The sequence below is a fragment of the Taeniopygia guttata genome, chromosome 20, assembly GCF_048771995.1.
Source record: "Taeniopygia guttata chromosome 20, bTaeGut7.mat, whole genome shotgun sequence".
Classification (NCBI taxonomy): Eukaryota; Metazoa; Chordata; class Aves; order Passeriformes; family Estrildidae; genus Taeniopygia; species Taeniopygia guttata.
Window position 1 is genome coordinate 12,353,711 of NC_133045.1, and position 21,864 is coordinate 12,375,574.

At 42.4% G+C, this 21,864-nt stretch overlaps 1 protein-coding gene across 2 annotated transcripts in view; it reads right to left on the minus strand.

Moving 5' to 3' along the window:
* The window catches only part of VAPB (VAMP associated protein B and C), a 37,637-nt gene extending 19,305 nt beyond the window's left edge, over nucleotides 1-18,332 (minus strand). The window contains exons 1-2 of one of the 2 annotated variants that reach the window (XM_030288333.4): nucleotides 17,943-18,332; nucleotides 2,260-2,412 (exon numbers count right to left, since the gene is read on the minus strand). In XM_030288333.4, coding sequence (XP_030144193.1) covers nucleotides 2,260-2,412; nucleotides 17,943-18,000 — 211 coding nt within the window. In that variant the 5' untranslated portion in view covers nucleotides 18,001-18,332. 2 annotated transcript variants of the gene reach the window in all.
* Nucleotides 18,333-21,864: the final 3,532 nt, after the last annotated feature.

The window sequence follows — 21,864 nt, forward strand, 5'->3', positions numbered from 1 at the left end:
ATCTGAAAACAATTCTATTTTGCAAGTTAATAACAGTCCCCTCTTTTGATCCCTCCCACCCAAAGTATCCCATTTGCTGATCAAAACCACAGACACTGGCATCCTCAAGTCCAAGATTAGATCCCATGCATGGTTTGAAGGAGCTTATTACTTAAGGAACAATAGAAGTGTGCTGCTTACATTTTTAAAAATAATGCTAATGTAAGTATTGGCAATTTAAGATTGTTATTTATTACTACTGTTAATATCAGCATGGAAATATTAGAACACACCTGTGAGCTTGTGATTAAATATATCACAGCCATTTTCCAAAAATTTTCCAAATCATAAATCACTATGAATAAAGTTATCAGAAAAGGGAAATTCTTAAAGCTGTGTAAGCAAGAGCAAAGCACAACTCAGGGTTAGCACAGCAGTCTCATAAGGGGATAGTTTAGCCCTGGACCACATCCACACTCTGCCTGGTGTGCCGCTGGGAAGGGTCAGAATGGAAAAGCAAGGTGCTGGTAGCATAACAAGAGATGGTTCCTACAACACTTGCCTGCACTCTGTTTGCTCAAGGTGGAGCTAAGGGGCACTTGTGATCAAAACTCAACACTGAGATCAAGACAACATTTCAAAAAGCCTGGTAAGAGCCTGCAAAGGAAGTAGGCTTTTAATTTTCAAAGTTCATCTGCAAGATGAAAAGCATCCACCATCTTTATAGCATGAAGATAATTTGTAGCCAGAAACCATGCTAATTTTCATTATCATTTCATTGATTTCAGTGCATTTGATATGCTTGCCTGCAGCTAGTATAGATGACAGACAGCTTTACTTGGGAATTGTTCCGACTTTTAAAATCTCCATTTCTCTCCAGAGAGCTTTTTCATTTACATATTAGTCACTTCAGAGCTCACTGGGTACGTGCTGGCCCTCTCCTGAACCAGAAGTGCTTTGCCTGCCCCACCTGGAGCTCTCACCACTCCCTGGTTACCGCCTCACTGACATTCCCCTGGGATTAACTGCAAGGGAGGCACAATCCTGCAGCCCTTTGCACACTCAATTTGACACCGCAGAAATCCCAAAGACAACAGATCAATGAGTGTGCAAATATGGGCATGTACAAGAAGACTCAGAGGATTAGAGTTGCTTAATTTTACAGTACAAAGTGGTTTTGGGATCAATTTTTATTTTGTTGAAGCTAGCTCTCTCCAAGGGTGAGGTGTTTAAATATTTTACATTTTATTAAGAAACTGAACCCTTAATTTTCACATGTTAATTTTTTTCAATAAAAAGCAGTGGTTTTAACTTCCCAAAAATTTATCCCAGGATAAAAGAGGTTGGCAGAAGCAAACTGTATAACCTATCAATAATATTTCTTATCATGCCAATATTAATTTTTTTTAGGAATAGCAAAGCAAATCTGAATCTGCATGTTTAGAGGAGTAATTTTCTTAACTAAAGTCTGACCTCATTCATCCAATATGCCACAACTACATCCTTTGATAGAATTCTTTATTAAGAACATGGATCAGAGAAGTTATTGAGAGATACACTATAAGCAAATTAATAATATACAGATATTGTTTGTGAGACTGCTCAGCTCTTTATGCTTTCAAAGTAAGCCACTCCTTTGCTTTTCCATTACCAAACTTAGGCAAGTCAAGAGCTACTGACTCATTAGAGAAAATCATTAACTTTTCCTATGCAACAGCAAAGATTTAGTCATTTGACATTTTTAACACCAAAGGATACTGAATCTTCAAGGCACACAAAGCAAGCATGGTTTGAAAGTAAATATTTTCATTGTTGGTTAAATCAAAGGCAGTTTGGCATCAGACCACACCAGTCTAAACCAGTGGCTACAGTCCACCCAGTTTTATTCTTCCCTTAATGTGCTCATCCAAGCACTTGTTTGACCCCGTGGTGAGCTGGTTCAGGAAGTTAAGCTGGCAAAAAACGAACTGTACAAAAATAATCCCACAGGGAGGGCAGGGCTGCTGCAGCAGGGGTTTGGATACACTGGCTGAGGCTGTTAATGAACCATATCAATCATTTATATATTTCCACCGTTTTCCTCTCCAAAACAAGATGTAAGACCAAACCTACAACCGCCAGACTAAGAGAAAGGGAAGTAAGGATACATGAAATGGCTGCTTCTCTATGAGAGCAACCTCTTGGATTCACCAAAATACTTTCAGGCTGCAAGGCATTCCAAGAAATAACTGATTATAAGAAGCTATTTTCAATCAGCAAAGAACCACTTGAATGGCTTACCAGAAACATTAATTGATGTTCCTGCATCGATAATTCCACTGTTGGGCCTTACACAGTATCTACGTGGTGCTGTGGTCTTAACTTTGAAGCACACATTTTTGTCCGTGGGGTTGCCGAGCTTCAGGTTTGTAGTGACCACATCTGTGAAAGGACCTGAGGAGGAGAGCAAAAGCAGACTTGAAATCACACAGAAAGCACTTTTCAAGCAGAGGCTAAGCAGGCTCTAAATCTCTGTTCACAAATCTTATAAAGTAATTAGATGTTCAATTTCCATCTGCAGCATGCACAGATAATCGTGCACGCAAAGCTGAAGCTGCAGCCAGGCCCCAGCCCAAAAGCTCATCATTAACAGCAAAACAAAAGGGGGAAATCATTCACACATTGTGCCAGCACCACAACATGGCATTCAAAGGATGCCAAATTCCCTGCTGTGTCACAGTTGCTCCATTCTAGTCACAGAAACCCAGGCTAGCAGAGATACCACATATACCCATGCTGTAGATGTAAGTAGTGAGTACAGCAGTTTGTTAACCAGGCAAGAAATGGGAACCAAGGACTACCACAGATCCATCTGCACATGAAGCTGGATCTCCACAGAACCAGGATTCCACCCGTTATTCAGGAATGCCATATCAAAAACAGGAAGACAAGCATGCAGGGTGCATCTCCTTTTGCCTACCAAGATTTTTTACTTTTTTTTTAAACTGTCTTGGCAACTAGAAATTATAAACCAGAAGAAATAAAGTAGCCTACCTCACCCAAGACAGGAAATAACCATGTGGAAATAGGAAAATTTTTAGACACTGAGAGCACTGGCAAAGATTTCCATATTAGCAAAGCCAAAATCAAACCATTGTCAAGTTCTGCAAAACCAAGTGCAGGCAAATCCTTTTCCCTCAGGCTCACTACCTAATTGAAATTCCCAAATCCCTCAGGCAGAAGAAAGACTGATTTCCTACAAGACACTGATAAATCAGACAGGTAGCACACAACTACAGTGCTTCACAGATGGTAAAGAAGTAAAATTAAAAGAAATATAAGCACACTTTGATCAACCGTCTTCTTCAGAGAAGTGATTAATTTGATGTCTGAATAAAATACTTTCATTTGTCCCCAGGAGTAAAAGCAAATTAGTAAAAAAAAAGCATCAAACTTTTCCTTGCAGAAGTGGCAACCCTAAAATTGAAAAAGGGTGAATGATGATGACAATAAAAATACTGGCAGGCAGCATTCCACCACCCTCCTCTCCCAGCATGGATGCCTTGATATAATTTAAGTCTGCTTTTTATTCAACGCAAATTTGTCTCCTAAGACAATATTTAATCCAGCTGTAACAGTACTAGAGTCCTGAAACCTCTATTCTTAATCCAATTTGTTTAAATTAATTAGAAGGGGAAAAGCCTCAAAACAATCACACACATAATAACCCCAACCAGACAACAAGGCAGCATCACTTCTGTCTGCACCCTGAGCAAACCAGCTTTGCAATGAAATGGGAACTAAAAAAAAATCTGAAGCAATAAAATTTTCAGATCCCACGACAAAGGTTTCACTAGATCTGTCCCTGGTGAAATGCTGAAATGTGAAAGAGAATGAAACACAGCTGTAAAGTTATCTCTGTATTCTGCGTGCTGGGAGGGACTTTTATCTAATGGAAAATAACTGGCCAGAAGCAGCCACGAGCTGTTGAAGAAGTTAAACGAGCCAAACCATGAGAAAAATCCAGGAAACATTTAGGTGTGTAAGGACAGTAGCAGATCTTCAAAACAGCCCTAACTGAGAGACATCTGACATTTCAGAAGAAATTATAGGATGCCTATGCAATAAGGATGTGTCTTTACTAAAAAATTACAGCTTGAGCTGTTCCAGCACAGGGGGAGGGTTGGCTGTACAAAGCCCTTCATCTGCAGCTGCATCCTCAGTAGTGCTTTACTGGTCTGCATGCTGGGATAGATTTCCTGGGGGAAATACCATGTTTTTACTTGGTTGATCCATGAATGTGTGCGGGATTTGTGTGCCCCAGCACAGAGCTGCTGTTTGAAATAGTAATGCAACAACAATTCTGTGTGGAAAATAATTTCCAAATGGAGTTACTTATTGCTAACACAGATCATACCAAAATATTTGGCAGCAAAATCTTTCAGCAGAAGGAACTAATTTCTTCTTGTCTGCTTGGTGTTTCCTCTTCTCTTCTGTCCACTAACCCCTGAACAGTTTCTTTAGCTATATTCCCCCCAAATTACAGGTTTTACAGCCACCACAACTGTACTAGAAGGTTGACATCTGCTTCCAGCAAACCTGTGGGCAAGCACACTCATGGCACCGCTGTTCAAACTCTAAAGCAAAGCAAAACACAACAGACTACCGTGCCAATTAAGGTCTCCTGAAGTAAAAAAAATAAACAGACCACAGGGTACTACTCAGGGATAATGTATTGCTCAGGTATCACTTGGCTGGCCTGCCTTTTAAGAGCAAGGCCCATGGACTGCCAGCTTGGGCTGAAATGCAATCTTGGTTGCCTGTTGTTGGATTACTACAGCCAAGGTTACAGGTTTTTGGGGAGGTTGGTGTTACGTGGGAGAACTTATCCCAGGAGAGACACAATCTAATTCTGCACTGGAGATACACCTTTGCTTTCCAACATCTGGATTTGAGTACTGCAGATAAAGCTGGTGTGGGTATTAACAGTGAGATATATATGAGTGAGATATATATATCAACCCTGGAGCTTCATTTTCCAGTGCAAGGCATTGGGACTTTGGGAATCATACCCAAATACAGTAAGAGAAAACACACTACAATCTTTCTGGTAATTTTGTCCTCATTACGAGTGGATGGACTATTTATACAAGTTTATGCAACACATGGACAATGCTTGTACTCCCAAGGTGAGAGCACACTTAAGCCAGACTGGTGTATCTGGATGGTCCTTGGGTGAAAGCAGGAAGTGAAGACTGACTTTTAAAACTCACAACCCTTACTTAATCACATTATTTTGTTTTGAATGTTTTTTCAATTGCTCAAAATAACATTACTTGATAAGTGGAACTCACACTAAGGCAGGGTGCTTTCCAAATGACAATTTGCTCTTTAAAATCATCCCAACTGTTTTTCTCACGTGTTTTTTAAAGATCGTGAGAAGAATGGCACTGGTGTCATCCCAAGGACAAAGTTATGGGAAACAGGGTCTGTACATGAATCATCTGACATGGGGTTGTCACGGAAGCATGGAAGAATGTAGTAAATTGAATTTGGTGCTGAAAGTCTGAAATACTCCACAAGGGCTTGGGTGACTTTCTCCTGCCAAAATAAAGTCAACTCATGTTAATGTAAAGTGGGCATCTAGTGGAACACAAACTAGCAGTATTACTGAAAGGTAGAAACATGACCCCCTATACTCATAAAACAACAAATAGTAAGAGATATCCTGTTTTTTCATAGGACTACTTTTCAGCAGGGTTATTTCTGAACTGTGGCTTTTCACCCACAAATCCAACCCTTCGTGTTTGAAGATCACAATGTTACCTCAGAATTTTCCACAGTCCATTTCCTATTCAAACACCAGCGCTGTATCAACCTTTCCTTAGAGAGCCATTCTGCAGCAAATGACATTGTAATATCCCACACCATTTTAGTAATGATAAAAAAGTCTGGGAATTAGGTCAAAAGAACATGATGTCAACTCTATTTAAATTTTAAATAACCCTCACTGCAATAGAAATTGCCCATAATTGTTTCAGCAAATCCAGGCTGATAACTTTTTGATGAGCACAGTACTCACTGTGAGTTCCTTGCCACTCGCTCCTCAAAGAAACCACGTTACACAGCCACATCATTTGTACTACATCTTATTACAACCATCCTCACCTTAACCAAAAGTCCATGCTTGGCATGGCAAATAATCAGTCCTCATGCTGTTTGGCACATGAAGGAATTTAGCATAAGTGCCAGCAGAGGGAAAGCTTTGATGGCACAGGCTTGGGCAGGAATGTTCAAACCCAGCAGGGACAGTCCTCTGCAGATCTGTACCTGAAATTATCACTACATCTTTATAATTAACTACACACATCAGGTGGGCCACAGGGTTGCTTAATTCCTGCGTGAGTCCATCTCTCTGCTGAAAGGGGAGGTGGTCTGGCCTCTCATCTCCACCAGCTGCCTGTGCAAGCTGCACTGTGTTCCTCTGCACGGGCCAAGAGCAGAGCCAGGGAGCTGCTGGGGATGGAAATTAATCCATTTACCAGAGAGAGGGAGGGGGCAGTGGGGAAGAGAAAAAGGAGAATCAGTTTCAGCCAGAACGAGCAGCACTCAGAACTGGCATCAGGGAAATTGCATCTTCCTGCTCAGCATTCTGCCAATTTAAGGTCTCACAGTTGCAGGTTAAAGCACACCTGGGCATACGTGCTGCAGTCACAGTTGGCATACCCGCTGAAAGTAATTAAGGCACATTCATCATCTTTTTCTGTACTTAAATTCAATGCAAATTCTCATCTGATAAAAGCTAGGCATTCCTAAAAAACGTAGCCAACTTTTCAAAGAAAAGCACTGCAGGAATACTTGATGCAACTGGCAACCATTGATCCAAAAGACTAAGAATAAATTCCTATCAAGTTGCCCGTGTTATTCCCAGAGTGTTTTAGATGCAATTTCAGCATCTTCCCCTAAACAACTTCTGCACCTCTAGCTCACCACAGACATGTATCCAACATCAAGGTAATTGGAAACAGCCAGAAATACAGGCAGAGCTTCTCATGAGATAACCTCTCTTGTACTTCCTTTGTGGAAAGCAGTGGAATGCAATAATAGGAGGGGAAGGATGTATTTCACCATGGTTCAATCCCACTGATGTGTCAGATGAAAGTCATTAATCACCTGACACATTAATCAGCCATGGAAAGGTAACTGAAGAATCTTTAATAAGGGAGATGGTGGAAACCAATAGAGGGGAAACCTAAATTGTCTTGTGACTATTCTCAAGAGACCAAATCCTACATGTGACTGGTAGATGTCCACATGGAGCAGTAATTAATCCAGTGAAAGAGCCACAACGGCCCTGTGTGAGGGGAAAGGATGGGGGCTGAACATGATACTCATCCCTTCTCCATCCCACACCCTACACTGGCCCCTCTCCCATGGCATTAAGTGCCTCCCCCAGCTCTGCCAGCCCCTCAAACTGGGGATGTCCCTTGCTCTGCTCTAGAGAGGTGTCAGCACCAAACAGCCCCCATACCCATCTCTCCATCTGATCACTTCAGTCTTTATACCTGCAACTTTTCTAATCCCCACATCCGAGTGGTTTCTCAGTTCCTTTACTGCCTCTGACAACACCAAGTGATTTCATTTTATTTCCATGGGCTCTCCCATTTTATTTTTGTGGATGTCTATCAGCATTAGAGAGACAGCCAAAATAAAACCAGTAGTGATGTGTAAGAGGGCTCAATAACAGGTGAAGACCTTGACTGACTGTACGCTTCTTTTAAAGTCATATATAAAGCTGATGACCTTTGAAGATAAACACTAAAATGAAGAGTTGAAATGTCAAGCAAGACATCTTCAGCTATCAGCCAGGTGCCTGAGAATCAAGAACACCCATGATCCAATCAAACTCTCCCACCATCTTACTTGTCTTTAGACAAATCACTTAAGGGCTTGATCTTCTGCTATTAAGAGCCTTAAGAGTTGACAGCAACTCCAAAACAGAAGCAGGTTTGGACCCTTACAGTTTCCCTCTCTGTCAAGTAAGGAGAATACTTACCTAATTGCACAGAATCTTGTGAAGATTAGTGTTTTAAAGAGTACCATGTGCCAAGGTTTAATCATCATCATCATCTAGCTCTGGAGACTTTCATAATTAAGTGAGCATCCGCAACTTTTGAAATCAAAGAAGCCAGAAAAATCAGAAGCAAGAAGAGCTCGTGTTGCATAAATATCTGATTTCACAAGTAACTCGCTGAGACAAACCAAATCCCCTAAATTTGGTAATTATTTTTTTAAAAAATCCTTGTGTAAACTACATGCCAACCTTTTGACCCCAGCTCAGATTTTAAAAGGAATTAGCTACAGAGCCCCAGTCCTGTGGAATCAATATCTTTACTCCCAGCACCCACCTTCTCACCCAAAAGAGCTCTTGAAACAAGTGACAGGAGGGGGAGTGGTCTTTTCCACTTCTGCTGTGTCAAACAGTGGATGCCTGGATGAAAAAATATTACAAAAATAGAAGCAACATCCACATCACTCCCTATGCAATAGCTGATGCAGTGGAGTAATTTTTTTAAGACGTATGCAATCAATAAAGTGACCTGAGAGAGGAAAAAAAAAAAGGGTGCAGAAACCCAAAAAATTTACATGATTCAGATGCCAAAGCTGGAGCAAGGTTGGCAATAAGTTACTCCATTTAGATGGATTAATCAGTGTCCTTCCCTGGCCTATTCCAGCATAAACTACTTTTCTCAGAGCATGCCTCATGCTTAATTGGGAAAAAAGCCCAAACCCCAAACAAATATGAGACTGAAGACTATTTTCAGGGTATCTGTTAGTATGTAATTTTTGTCACCTTTTATCCCTCAGAGGATCATTAACAGTCTGACTTCACGGCTGTAAGAACTGAGAGGCCACACATAAGCTTGCCAAGAGAAATAGAAGAATATGTCCTTCGTATAATTTTGGTTCCAGTGTCATTTGTTTTTTCCCAATTGATCTCTTCAGAGTTTTTTTTTACACCCAAGCATTACCTACAGCAAACTTCAGCAACAAAATCACACAACATGAAATATCATCTCTGCATCATGAAGTTAAACCGGATTTCTGCACACCCTTGCATAAACGAGAGCCTGAGAGCAGCCCTGGCGAGCTTTCAGAGGTGCATCTCTGTTTCAGCTGCGCTTTCAGATCCTTTCAGAACCAAGTGCCAAACAGATTGTATTACCTTGCTCACTCTGCACACAAATATCACATGCACAAACTCTGTCCAGGTATGAAAACAGCTCAGGAAACAGTGGGACAGCAGCTGCATCTCTTTCAATAACCACGTTGTAGCCAGATTCACTGAGAGTAAGACATCTCCTTTTTGTACACAGCCTGAAGCTCCATCCATGGGCTATGGAAAGGACAAAAACAAAGCCCAGGCTCCCAGGAGAAGTGGGGATGCAGCAACAGAGCAATGAAACCTTGATGTGCAAACCTCCCTGACATAATAAACACTGCTGAAGACTGAAGTCAATGTAAAATGTTTCCCTGGAAGAACCACCTTAATTTTAATCACCAATCCAAGCTACATTTTTTCTTCTAAAGTGATTTTTTCCTGGTCTAATTTCATCACTAATCTCCATTTCAAATGCACATTAAAATGTTAGGGAAGGAGCAACTTAACTACTCTAATTTTACGCTCACATATACTCCTCAAATAGAGAAATTTGATGTGCAACTTAAATAGCAAATGAGCAAATATTTTAAGCGCAAACTGTGCATAAGTCGAAAATACCAGAAGAAACAAACACACTTAGATATTCTGGGGATGCACAAATAATAGCTGCTTTTCTAATCAGTTAAAAAAAAACCCAGGCCACATAAAATAGGCAGTGGGATACTATTTATGGCTACAAAAAAGGAAGGAATCCTGAGTTTAGCAAGATATATTTCAGGGGAGCCACTTGAAAACCAGCCTATTAACTGTACTTTCAGAACCAAAGGGAAAAAAAAAACCTAACAAAACAAAATCAGAAATTTAGCCAGCAGCAGCAAAAAAGCTGAATCAGGAAAAAAAATCTGACAGCTTATATATGTGGCATAGAACAAGAAACAAATGTCAAGTTGTGTTCTTCAAGCCTAAACTTCTCTCTTTTCCAACCTAAACAATTCCATGGTTCTGTGGTCATCTGCACTACTGTATGACATCACTAAGCACAGTGTAAAAAACAGCTAAACAAAAATAATTTAAAAAAAATGTTACTGCCCTTAGATCTTTGTTCCTAGTCTGGTAAAAATATAGAAAAGCCAGAAGAAGAGAAATCAAAATCCAGAGGAAATGCAAACGTTTTGAGAAAACACAAAAGATATTGTTAATTCACATATCACAAGAAGAACTAACTGCAAATATTAACAGACAACAATCATGAAACTGCACAGGGGGGAGGGTGAACTGCTGGGAGAAACATCAGAAGCACCAACAAGGATGAAGCTAACTGGTGTGATGAAAAAAGTAGCAGTCTTGGGAAAACCAAGAAAATGAATTTTTTTTTCCTTAAAATAATTACATAGTCATTTGACATGCCTTCTACAAGCACAACTAATTTGTCTTTTAAATTGCTTGCAAAAACATAAGATTTGGCTCCATAGTGATCCCCACACCTACATGATTTTATAATCTGCATCCTAAATAACTGGATCACCAGGCAAACCTCCTTCTCTATTTTTCCACCCCTTGTGGAAACCAACCAAGAAAACAGGATTAAATTTAGAATGATAAAATCTTTAATCCATGCACCATGGTATGAGGGACTTTGTTTACAGCTCAGAGAACTAGACACTAAAGTAGTTTAGTAAAGAGATTATTTTCATGAAGCATTTATAATATGGTGGGGTAAGCACTGCAGGCAGCAGCAGTACCCAGTCTGTACAAATGTGTTGGAGGCCAGGAGAGTTCTGGTTGAACTGAACCCTTTTCAGAGCAGCTCTAACAGAGAAAGAACAGCCCAGCCCTCGGTCTGGGTGGTGCTGCTGGTGTGAACACACCATCACTTCGCTCCCTGTGCACCTCTACCCTGCCCTGAGTTCCACAGGGCAATGGGGATTTGCTCTGCACACACTGCCAGTGACAGCTGCTCCAGACCCACGCCACAAATCCCTCTTTACAAAAGGTTGCCTAGCAGGCCAAATTTTAAATTCAACAACATCCCAGGCTTCTCAAAGTATCTTATATGGTTCTACAGACATCTTGGTCTACAAAGCACTGAAAAGGTTTATATATTGAAAAAATACTGGGTCAAATGGCAGAAAAAGAGACTTAGCATGACTCTAACCCCTAGCTTGGACAAACTGGTAGTTAAGTATTCAAATATGTATGTAAAACAAGCTTCCTTTATGCCTCTGGCCATCACACAGGAAGACAAAGGACCTTCAGAGTTGTGGTAGGAACTGTCATACCAGTGCCAGTCCCTCATCCAGAGGGGAGAGGGCTCTAACTGGGAAGAGCTCCTGACCTAATCAGTGAGGATTTACTTGAAGGAAAAAGCACAACAAAACAACAATTGCAGCAGCAAGATGATCATGTTAAAGATCACATTTCTTACAAATACAAAGATGAAATTTAAATCTGAAACAACAGCTGTCACCACAAACAGAACTGTTGCAAACATCATCAATAAGGCTTTCAAAGCCAAGCAGCCACACTGACAGGGAAAGTAAAGAGGCTGTTATTGTACCAACTATGAAATGCATTCAGTAGTTATTAGCTGTTCCCAGTAGGCAGCAAACATAAGACCAATATGGTAACAAGATAGTAGAAAATGAGTGTGACTGCAAGATGTGGGCAGAATTAGCAAGGGTCATTTGATTCCTGCACCGCCTCAGCTGGGCAGAAAGCCGTGCTCAGAGGCACTCAGAAACAAGACAAACCCTCCCTCGCCCAGTTTCCTACAAAAATTGCATTACAACATATGTAGAAGTTGCTCATTTGATCCAAAACTCATTTGATGGAATCAATATCTTCCAGAGCTGGCTGCATAGAACAAATTAAGCTGCTTTTAAAATTGGGTATTTGTTCATAGATGTAAGCTGACCTGAGCTCATGAAGTTGGATCATTTGCTATGGTGATGATGCTTTTTTTCCAGTTGAGTTTCAAAACAGATCTAACAATCTATTTAAAGGTTTGTATTTGAATTTTTACAATCCTAATTGTGAGTTAGAGAGCAACAGAACTCACTCTTGTATTTAACAGCAGCTAACCTATTTTAAAAGAAATAAGGCATTACATGATTACTTGTAAGTTTTTAATTTATGAATCTTGTGCTGTGAGGAAAAATAGGTAATAATTTCTTTTCCAATGAGGAGGCACTATCAGGAACTGCTGTATAAATTTCTACTCCACATTCCTTTCACGGGTGACAGGACACTGCACATGGCATGCAGGGCAGCAGCTGGTAAATACAATTTACTGCTAAGTACCAGTGTGAACCTGCATCCACTCTGACACATTAACTGTGTCTTCATTTCGCCATGATAGCCATGCTCCCAGGACTTGAGAGAGCCACCCCTTCCATCTGTATTTTCAATATAATCTGTTATCAGATATATCTTCTGAAGTGATGAATAGAGGTCACATCACAGCAACCAAATCAGACTGGCAGGCTGCCATCCTGATGAGCTTTAAATAACAAAGTTGAAAAACTTTTTCACGTATCATTACAGTAGTTCCACAGCTCAAAGTGAGCTGAAAATCCATGGACAAACACAGGATTCCCAAGGAACAGGAAGTTGTGAATGTATGTGGCTCATTCTGTACAGCAAAGGCAAGGAGCTGATCACATTTAAAACACAAAATCCCACAAAACAAAGAGAAGTAATGGCCAATTAACAAATTTTATCACTGCATTAGGTCTTTCTCTGAAATAGTAATACTTTGATCCTATTAATGCTCATAACTTGAACTGGAATTCTTAAAATCTGTGAAGCACAAAATTATTCAAAAGACCTTAACCCATAAATCACATTGACCAAAGCCTTCAAGGCGATTGTGGTATTTTTGGAAATAGTCTTGGGAGACCTAAATACATTAATTAAATTTAACAGAAAAAGCAGTTAAACCTCCTTGACTGCTTCACACATCTCAATTGTTTTTTGGTGCTCCAACCATCCTATTCAAAGTTTCAAATTTCTGTTGGTCCCACGTGTACAATTCCTTTCTCCTTTCCCAGTGGAGTTGTTGAGTATTGTGTCTCCAGTGCACAGGAGATCAGGAGATAAAGAAAGATCAAGAGAAGCACAATCTTCAACTTATTCCACTTTTCAAGAAAGAGATGTGTTATAAGAAATTCAAAATGCATCACTATCCTCCCTTACCTCCAGTTTTTTCCCTCCTAACACCTCTCTTCTAAAGTGAAGAGACTATGCAAAGTGATGAATTAATTATAAAACCAACGGAGCATGTGAAATCAGAGTAATTCACTGAGATTCAGCAGGTCTGTGCAACTAAACAAACATTTAATAGAATAAGTTATTGATTTTAGCTAAGCTGCAAGAAAAGTGAGTGCAAAATGAACTGCACCAGAAAAAGACTGATTTTGTTTAATAAAATTGGGATATATTTTAGGATAAATTTGTGTAGATTTAGGAAGCCTGCCTGTTATTTAAATACTATGTCCTCTTTTTAAGACTATGATTTGATAATTAAATTCAAATATGTAGAGAGATGCAAAGGTTTACTTGTATTTAATGCGGTAACAATGACTTGACTTGGAATCAGGCCAGACAAAGGGAAGCAAGGGCTGGTACATTTTTCAGCAGGAAAGCAGACAGCCATTGGCACAGCAGCCTTCAAAGAGTAAAGAAATCCTAGTACTGGCTGCCATTCTGCTGTGAATAACAGGAGGGCTCTAAGAGTTTAAAGAAAAAAGCACATAAATGTTCAGCTTCAAAGATGCATATTAATTATCATAAACAGGCAACTACTCACAATAATGTCACTATTTTACATTCTTAAACATGGTCTGTGACTAGAAATTCCTATTTATCCAATACAGAAGAGAAAAAGCACAAAGTCAAATTCCTCCCAATACCTTCAGTGCAGGAGTGATTCAACCATTACCAAGGGATCAGGACAGTGACAGAGACTAAGTGAATAGTCCACATGCCCTTAACCTCTCTTCCAAGACTTGGCAACTGCAGCTTCAGCAAACACTAATCTCACATCCCAGATGTTACTGGCCTGTTGGACTGAAGAGCCTTAGCCTGGTATCTGGTAGGGATGGGCCATTCCTGTCAGACACAGGAGGCTTTGCACACCCCAACTGCAACGAGCAGATGTGGCTGGAGTTTACTGAGGCTGACCTGGAGGAGCTCAGAGTGTCTCAGCAGGGAGTGGCAGCCACCAATGCAGGTCACACAGACTGCACAGGATTGGGGCTGAACACTAAAAATGAACATTTCAATGCTGCAGATGCACTGCTGGACTGAGTACACAGATACAGACCGAGGCCACACCTTTGGGCTGCAGCTCTGAGGTAGCCAGGGCGTGCACCTGAGCCAGTGACAGGTGACAGCCCCAGGTCAGGGATGAACCCGCTCTGTCAGCAGTGGAGAGGATCGGCTGTTCTGGTTCACTGCTGTGCCCTTAGCAGAAAGCAAAGCTACACAGTGACATAGTGCATAGGTACAGGATCACATACTGGGGACGGGAACCTGCATTTCCAACTGGCACGACTTGCAGAGTTCAGCAAGGCACTAATCCCTGCTTGGCAGTACTGCCGGGAGCCACTTGGGGAGCATGGACAGAGTGCTGAGTCATAAGTCCAGCCTAACCTGGAGCAAACCTCCAGAAACGCCACCAAAATGTCCCTCAGCCTCCGCCACCTTCCATTTGTACCACCCCTACTGAGCAACACTGCCTCAGCACCCCATGTCGGCAAACATGCAGCAGCATCTCAAACACTACAAAACCAGGGGAGTCCTAAAATATGCTATATTTTAACAACATTTTACTTGCTAACATTAAATAACTAATCTCTAGTCCTGGTGGGCACATATGGTGAAAAGCCAGATCAGCCTCAGTGGGCAGCCATTCTGTGATGTGCAGGAGACATCCTGCAGCACAATTCCACATCTTTGCTCAGGTTGAAACCTAGAAATTCTTAAAGTCAGCATCCCAAATGTTGCAACAAATTCTTGGCAGACGAATGTCATCTCTTAGATTGAAAAAAAAAAAAAGGGAAACATAAATGTAAATGTCACGTACACTACCAACAACGTTCTTTTTCACCATTTGTTACCAGTAAACACAGAGCTGTAAACCATTAGCTGGATAATTTTTTTGCAAGCCTACAATGACCAAGAAGTGGAGGAAGTCGCTGGCAAGCCAATGAAGCTCCAATTTTCACATGGTATCAGAGACCAGGGCAAGAAATGGGCACCTTCAGCCACCTAATGGTGTCCTGCCTCCCACGGCTCACAGCTGCATTTCAGCACAGCACACGCTGATGCTATTTTGGAGCATGTGTGCTCTGCTGTAGGAGATGCGAGGCGGGAGGAAAGACAACCCCTGCTCATGTTCACATGCTGTGAAAAAAAATTCCAGCATGAAAAACTCCTTTGATATTTTTTTCAAACGAGACACAAGCACAAGTATTTTGAAACAGAGCACCAAATGAATTTATGAGATTCACTGCAAAACCAAGGAGCTACAAAAGCTTCTTTAAAATGGACTTCAACCCTTACAAACTAAAAATGCAGGCCATGGTTACAACCCCAAAGTGACTGGGACACATTATGGAAGACATCCTCATTCATGGTATTATTCTCGACATCCTACCTCTCTCTAAATTTTATACTAAAGAGCTACACAGAGCTTTTCAACAGCCTCAGAGCGAACAATTTTCTGCTTTTTTTACCTGTCTGCATTTGGATTCAGCCCTTTACCATTTCAGGTATTTGGTTTACAGCCCAATCTCAGTTTCCTACACTGAGCACCATGTCTTTCAGCACACATCATGAGCATGCTTGTACCAGTCAGCAGCTCCATGACCTCTGTCAGCCTGGATGTACTTACACGGGGCCAAGGAACACTCTGGAAATAAATGCAACTATTTACAAAGGTAACAATATCATTTCAGCCCTATCACCAGGCAGTATGTCATCACAAGACCAGTAGGGCAAGAAATGCTCAGAGCAGAATTTACTTCATGAATACTTCAACCTAGAGTTTCCTGAATGAAGGACAGCGGTCAGCGCTGCTTGCTAGAAAGGACTGTAAGGCAGAGGTATTGCCAAAGCATATGAATGCTGCCCACAGCATTAAGTCTGTTTGAACATTAATATTTAAGTGTACTTTGAAACTAAGACATTTAATAGCTGCAGTTAGTCAAGCAGCATTTTATGTTATAAGAAGTATGTGTTGCTGGCTAAAGATCTGGCAACCAAAAGCGCTATGGTTAGTTGATTTAACTTCAATGGCTACTAGTTATTTAGCCCAGAACCTCATCTGAAAGAAAGACAGCCTGACAAATTATCATTACTTCAAGAAAAAACAGTCTGGCAAGGTTTGTATCTACCTGTGATGAAGAAAAGAAAGAAAAACAAACCCTGAACCACAATTACATCTCATTAGCAAGTCAGCACCAATTAAGGCCCCACTTTTTGCCCACCTTGGATTTGGATTTACTTGTTTGCGGAAAGCAATTTTATCCAGAACAAGAGGTGATTTTAATCTAATCATACTTAACACAAAGAACGTCAAAACAACAATAGTTTCCTTCTTAAGCATGTTTCATACTGCTGCCATAACAACTTCAGCTTACAACAAAGATATATTCAATCCTCCCAGTGTTTATTAACAGGCTGTTTGATAAAACTCACTTCATATTAATAGTTCAAATATATTTACTAATAAAAACTGGTAAACACCGCCTCTATATTTAAAAATGTAATGAAAGCTGTTTTAAAAGAAGTATTATTTTTGCCAGAGGCCAATAAACAAATCATTATTTTTTTTAAAAAAAGTTTATTTGCCAGATAATCAAGTGAAGCTATAAAACACCTCTGACTCTGGTTGCATAAATAAACTTGCTGATTGCTTATTTGTAATCCCAGAATATTGTATTACAGCTGTGCTGTCAGGCTGCAAGGCAGGAATTTCCGTGCCAGTGGAAGCCCAAACCCATTCAAGACTTTTATTTAAAGGATGGATTTTTGCACAGGCAGACTATTCGTGACTTATTTAGCCAAAGAGCTTGCTAAATCATAATAATAATAATAAGCAGGAAAAGCCAGGAAGTGCTGCCCAGCACCTGGCCAGAGGCCTCACGTTTTTGGGCAGAGACATGATCGCAACCCCACAGTGCCTGGGACACATTATAGAAGAAACCCTTATTCGTTATCTTATTCCCTACATCCTTCCTCCGTCTAGATTTTATACCGAAGAGCCACGCAGAACATTTAAACAGCTCCACTGCTAGCAGTTTCCTAATTTTGTCTTTTCCTAGGGTTTGTGGCACCTGGGTTCCCAGTCCTACCTCACGGATATCGCTGTCCTACATTACAGCAGCAGCTCCTCGGGCCGGGGCCGCGCACACACCCCCGGCGGGGCCTGGGGAACGCACCCGGCTCCGGCCGCTGTCCCGCGGGTCCCCCCGCTCCCCGGCCGCCGCCCCGGGAAGGTCAGGCGGGCACAGCCCGGTGCTCTCGCTGCCGCCCGGGGAAGGCGGCGGCCGGGACCCCCCCGCACGGCCCCGCGGGCCGCCCCCACCCGCGGCTGCGGCAGCGCTGAGGGCGGCGCGGGGGGACCCCGCGGGCCGGGGGCGGCTCCGCGGCGGGCGGGGGGCCCGGCGGGGCGGAGGGCGCGCTGCTGAAGGACATTTTAGCTGCCGGCGGTGCCCGGCCCCCGGAAAATGGCTGCCGGGGAGCGGGCCCCGAGCGCGGCCGCGCCGCCCGCCCGGTGCGGGAGCGGCGGTGAGGGACAGCAGCGGCCGCCTCGTACCTTTGAATTTGAGCTCGTGCTGCGGTTCGAGGCTGAGGACCTGCTCCGCTTTCGCCATGTTCCTCCTCCTCCTCCTCGGCGGTGGCGGCACCAGGCGGAGAAAGGAAGGGACGGGGAGGGAGGGGAAGGAAGAGGGGAGAAGGAGGAAGGGAGGGAGGAGGGAAGGCGAGCGGGGGGCGCGCCCGCTGGCGGGTTCACTCCTCGCCCGGGCGCTGGTTCACCCTCTCCCGGCTGCTCGTTCGCTCGTCGCTCTGGCGCGATTTCACCCCGGCCCGGGTGGTTGTTCACGCTGTCCCGGCGGTCCCGGAGCGGGGACAGGCGCGGGCGGAGGTCGGGCGGCGGCTGGCGGCGCACACGCTGCCGGGCAGGGCGGGCGGGAGGCGGGATGATGCAGCACGGAGGGGCCCGCGGAGAGGCTGCGGCGGCGGCTGACGTGAGCCCGGCCCCGCCGTGAGGGGCCGCGGGGGGAGGCTCCGCGCCGCCGCTCCTCGGGCGCTCCTGTGGCCGGAGGTGCCAGCCCGGAGCGTTTGGGGAACAAAGAGGGCTAATAAACAAAGTTTAATCGTCACTGGAAAGCGTGGTTTGTAATAAAAGCCTTGTTCTCCAGAAGCAGCGTGTTACTGTAGGCCTGTACTCCGTGTGGCCTCAGGGCTGCAGGGGAAGCCCTCGGGCCCCCCGCGCCCTGCCCGCCCCCAGCGCCGCCGGGAGCTCCGGGAAGGGCAGGGAAGCGCTCCCGGGAAAAGGAGGAGCTCCCGCAAGGCTCGGGGCGCAGCGTTACAGCGCCAGGGCAGCCCTGGGAACCGGCGTCGAGCTGCAGGCAATACTCACTTTTTAATGAATAAAACCAGAACTTCAGGTCACCTCAGATTTTAAGACATTCTCCCTCCCCTTTCTTAAAGTTTTGGGTTACTCGTTGGGGTTTTTATGTTTGTTTTGGGATGGTTTGTGGTGGATGTGTTTTGGGAATTTTTTTTGTGTTTAGTTTTGGTTGGTTAGTTTTTACCCCAACGTTTTAAAGCATTTTTTTGAAATTTACAGCATGGTTTAACATATAGTGCAGCTTTATTGATAGCCCTAGGCCAGTGTAATTACAGCAACACCAAGCTTTTTGCTCCTCTCCTCAGATTGTTTTAAACATTTGACAAATTCCTAAGAATTTATAAAGCACTGCTGTAACCTGTCAGAGGCAGGAGTTTGGGATGCCCTTGTTAGCAGCAAAAATATGCTGGTCTTAAAAACTGGAATTTATGTACAGTAAAAAGTATTCATTGGACTTTATACATAGTGAACTTCATACATACATGACTTCAGGAGGAGATGCCATTTGCAGAAATAAAAAGCTTCCAAAGAAAATTCGTTTTTCACACCAGTATAATGTACATGATGCAGTGCACCTTTCCCTCACTGAAATTCTTTGTATCACGTTATTTGACTTAATAAATGCCAAAACTGGATAAGGTAGCTGAAAAGATCTAGAATTACAGCAAGAGCATTGTTCTCCTTTGTGGCACTAAAAGCAATGTCAAATGAGTGATGTGTATGTTAAAATTAACACCCCTAAGCAGGACAGTGGCATTCACTGCTCTGGGCACATCTGCAGTGTTTATACCACACCTTCAGCTGCTCCTGTCCACCACAATCTCCGTTTTCCTGCTCATGTGCTTTACCACCTCCCATCCAATTTCATCTTTTTTTGTTCTCAGTTGTCTTTCATTCCATGCCAAAACAAACCAAACTCATACCTGTATTTAGTACAAAATCCTTAGTTTTGCATGATACAAGTGAAACCTGCCGACTCCCTCCAGCCAGGACAACGGGAGTGATATTTTTAAAGCTTCAGCACTGCAGGACAGTACACTCAAATAGTGCTCTTGTTCCTTTAATTCCTTCTTTTTCTGGGAAAGAATGGTCACATAAAATCATAAAGGGGTGCATTTTCTTTTCCAGGAAACTAGATTTGGATGGTCTTACTATTTTTGCTCCTTCGGCGGGAAGGGGGGGGGGGGTAATTTTTAGCCTAAACTACAAGTTGTGTCATAACATTTTAGATCTCAATTCAGGAGAGCATTGAGTTCACTCATACTTTGCACCTTTCTTGGCTGGTACTGTGGGAAGGTTACCTTCCTTTACCTAATCTCTTATTTTATAAACACCTTCTCTTTGTAAGCCAGGCATTTTTAGACCAGTAATTGGTAGAAAAGACAAGCTTTATACAGATCGGTGAGTTAATTGAGGACTAAGAGAGAAAGCTTTACACAGCATATAGTCATGCATAATAAAAACTCTAAAGTAAACAACTATTAAGTGTTGCTGCCCAGACCTTTCCCGAGTTCTACTTTTCCTAAAAGAAGTACAAAGAAGCCCCTGAAGCGTTATGATCAACCTCTTAAAGGATTTGCCAAGATCTATCACCTTGCCCTAATTGGCAGCTCTGAACTTACCTGTTTGTATTTGAAGGACTCACCCACGTTTTCATCCAGGCTGAAGGTTTTATAACGCACAGCATTGTTCAAGTTGAAAATTTATGAAGTCTAGAGAAGTAAGTTGTCAGGTTTTTGTTGCATGTAAAAAATGTGTGTACATTTAACGTTGTGCAGGTCAGATTCACTGACCTGCAATACCCCATCCCTGTTCCACAGACAGCTCTCCCTGGAAACAATTCAGCCACAAGACTACAAGGCAACTTCTTGCCCACATGGGTTTCTGATTAACAGGAGAAAATTGGGATGAACACTGCAGGGAAATGCTGGACAGCACTTGAAAGCTTTGTACTGAAACAATTTTAAAGAACAAGTTCATCACTTGCAAAATTTCTGCCTTAGAAGCTATGAAAGACTTGATCCAAGTGAAACATTCTCATTGTGTGTATGCAAACCACACAATGGTGGTGGTTTGCATTTAATTCCCAGACTCCCTATGCAAACATATACAAATGTCTTCTTCTTTCTGTTCCAGCATATTCCTTGTGGCTACCTTCCTTTGCTCTCCCTGCTGCACATTCATGCCATCTTAGAAAAACCTATCTGACACTATTCAAAAGCAGTTTGTTCACATCTAAGAGCATAACTTCAAAATTGCAGGTAACAAGAAATTTAAATTATTCCAGGTCTCTATCAAACAAAAGATGACATGGTATGGGTTTCCTGCATAGGAACTGCAGCCACTTGCTAAGTAAAAACTTGTACCCAAACTTTTCATGTGAAACAGGACTTTTTGTTTATTTAGCTTTTGAAGGCTGTTATTAACTCAACAGATTAGATGTGCATCCCAGATTGAAACAACCAAACCACATCTTTTAGACATCATGTAAGACAAGTGAGTTAACTGCAGCCAAATCCATATTTTTGAGGACTACATAGGCAACAGAGCAGTGGTATAAAAAAAGCAATCTACTAACCAGCTGGCTGTATTAACAAACAACAGAAGATCCCTTCCCAGCACAACAGGCCCACGACACTATGCAGATATTAAAAGCACTTTACAGTTTTGATTGACAGAAACCTGGCCTAAGCAGTTGAGAACTGTGCAGTTCATGCAGTCTAAGGTAAAAGCAATGTATTAAATAACTTGGCCCTGATAGAATTTGTCAGGCCTTGCCCTGCTTGACAAGCCTGTGTGTGGCCTGCAGTTTCTCAGGCATGGTGCTGCAAAGAAAGGAAGTGTTACACAAAAGCTGCATTCTCTCTGCTGTTTCCCCCCATCCCTTCTTTGCACAGGATCTTCTGCCTTTGTCTGTGTGTACATAAACCAGGGAAAAGCCCCAGTTTCTGAACACCAGTACTCAGGACTTCTGGAAAACAGCTATTCCAGTCATTTGTACATGTAAGCTATTGCTTACATTCCTCTTCAATAATTATATTGCTATAGAGACTGTTTTTTAAGATGTGGAGAATTTTGGAAGCATTTATAAACAAGCCAGCAT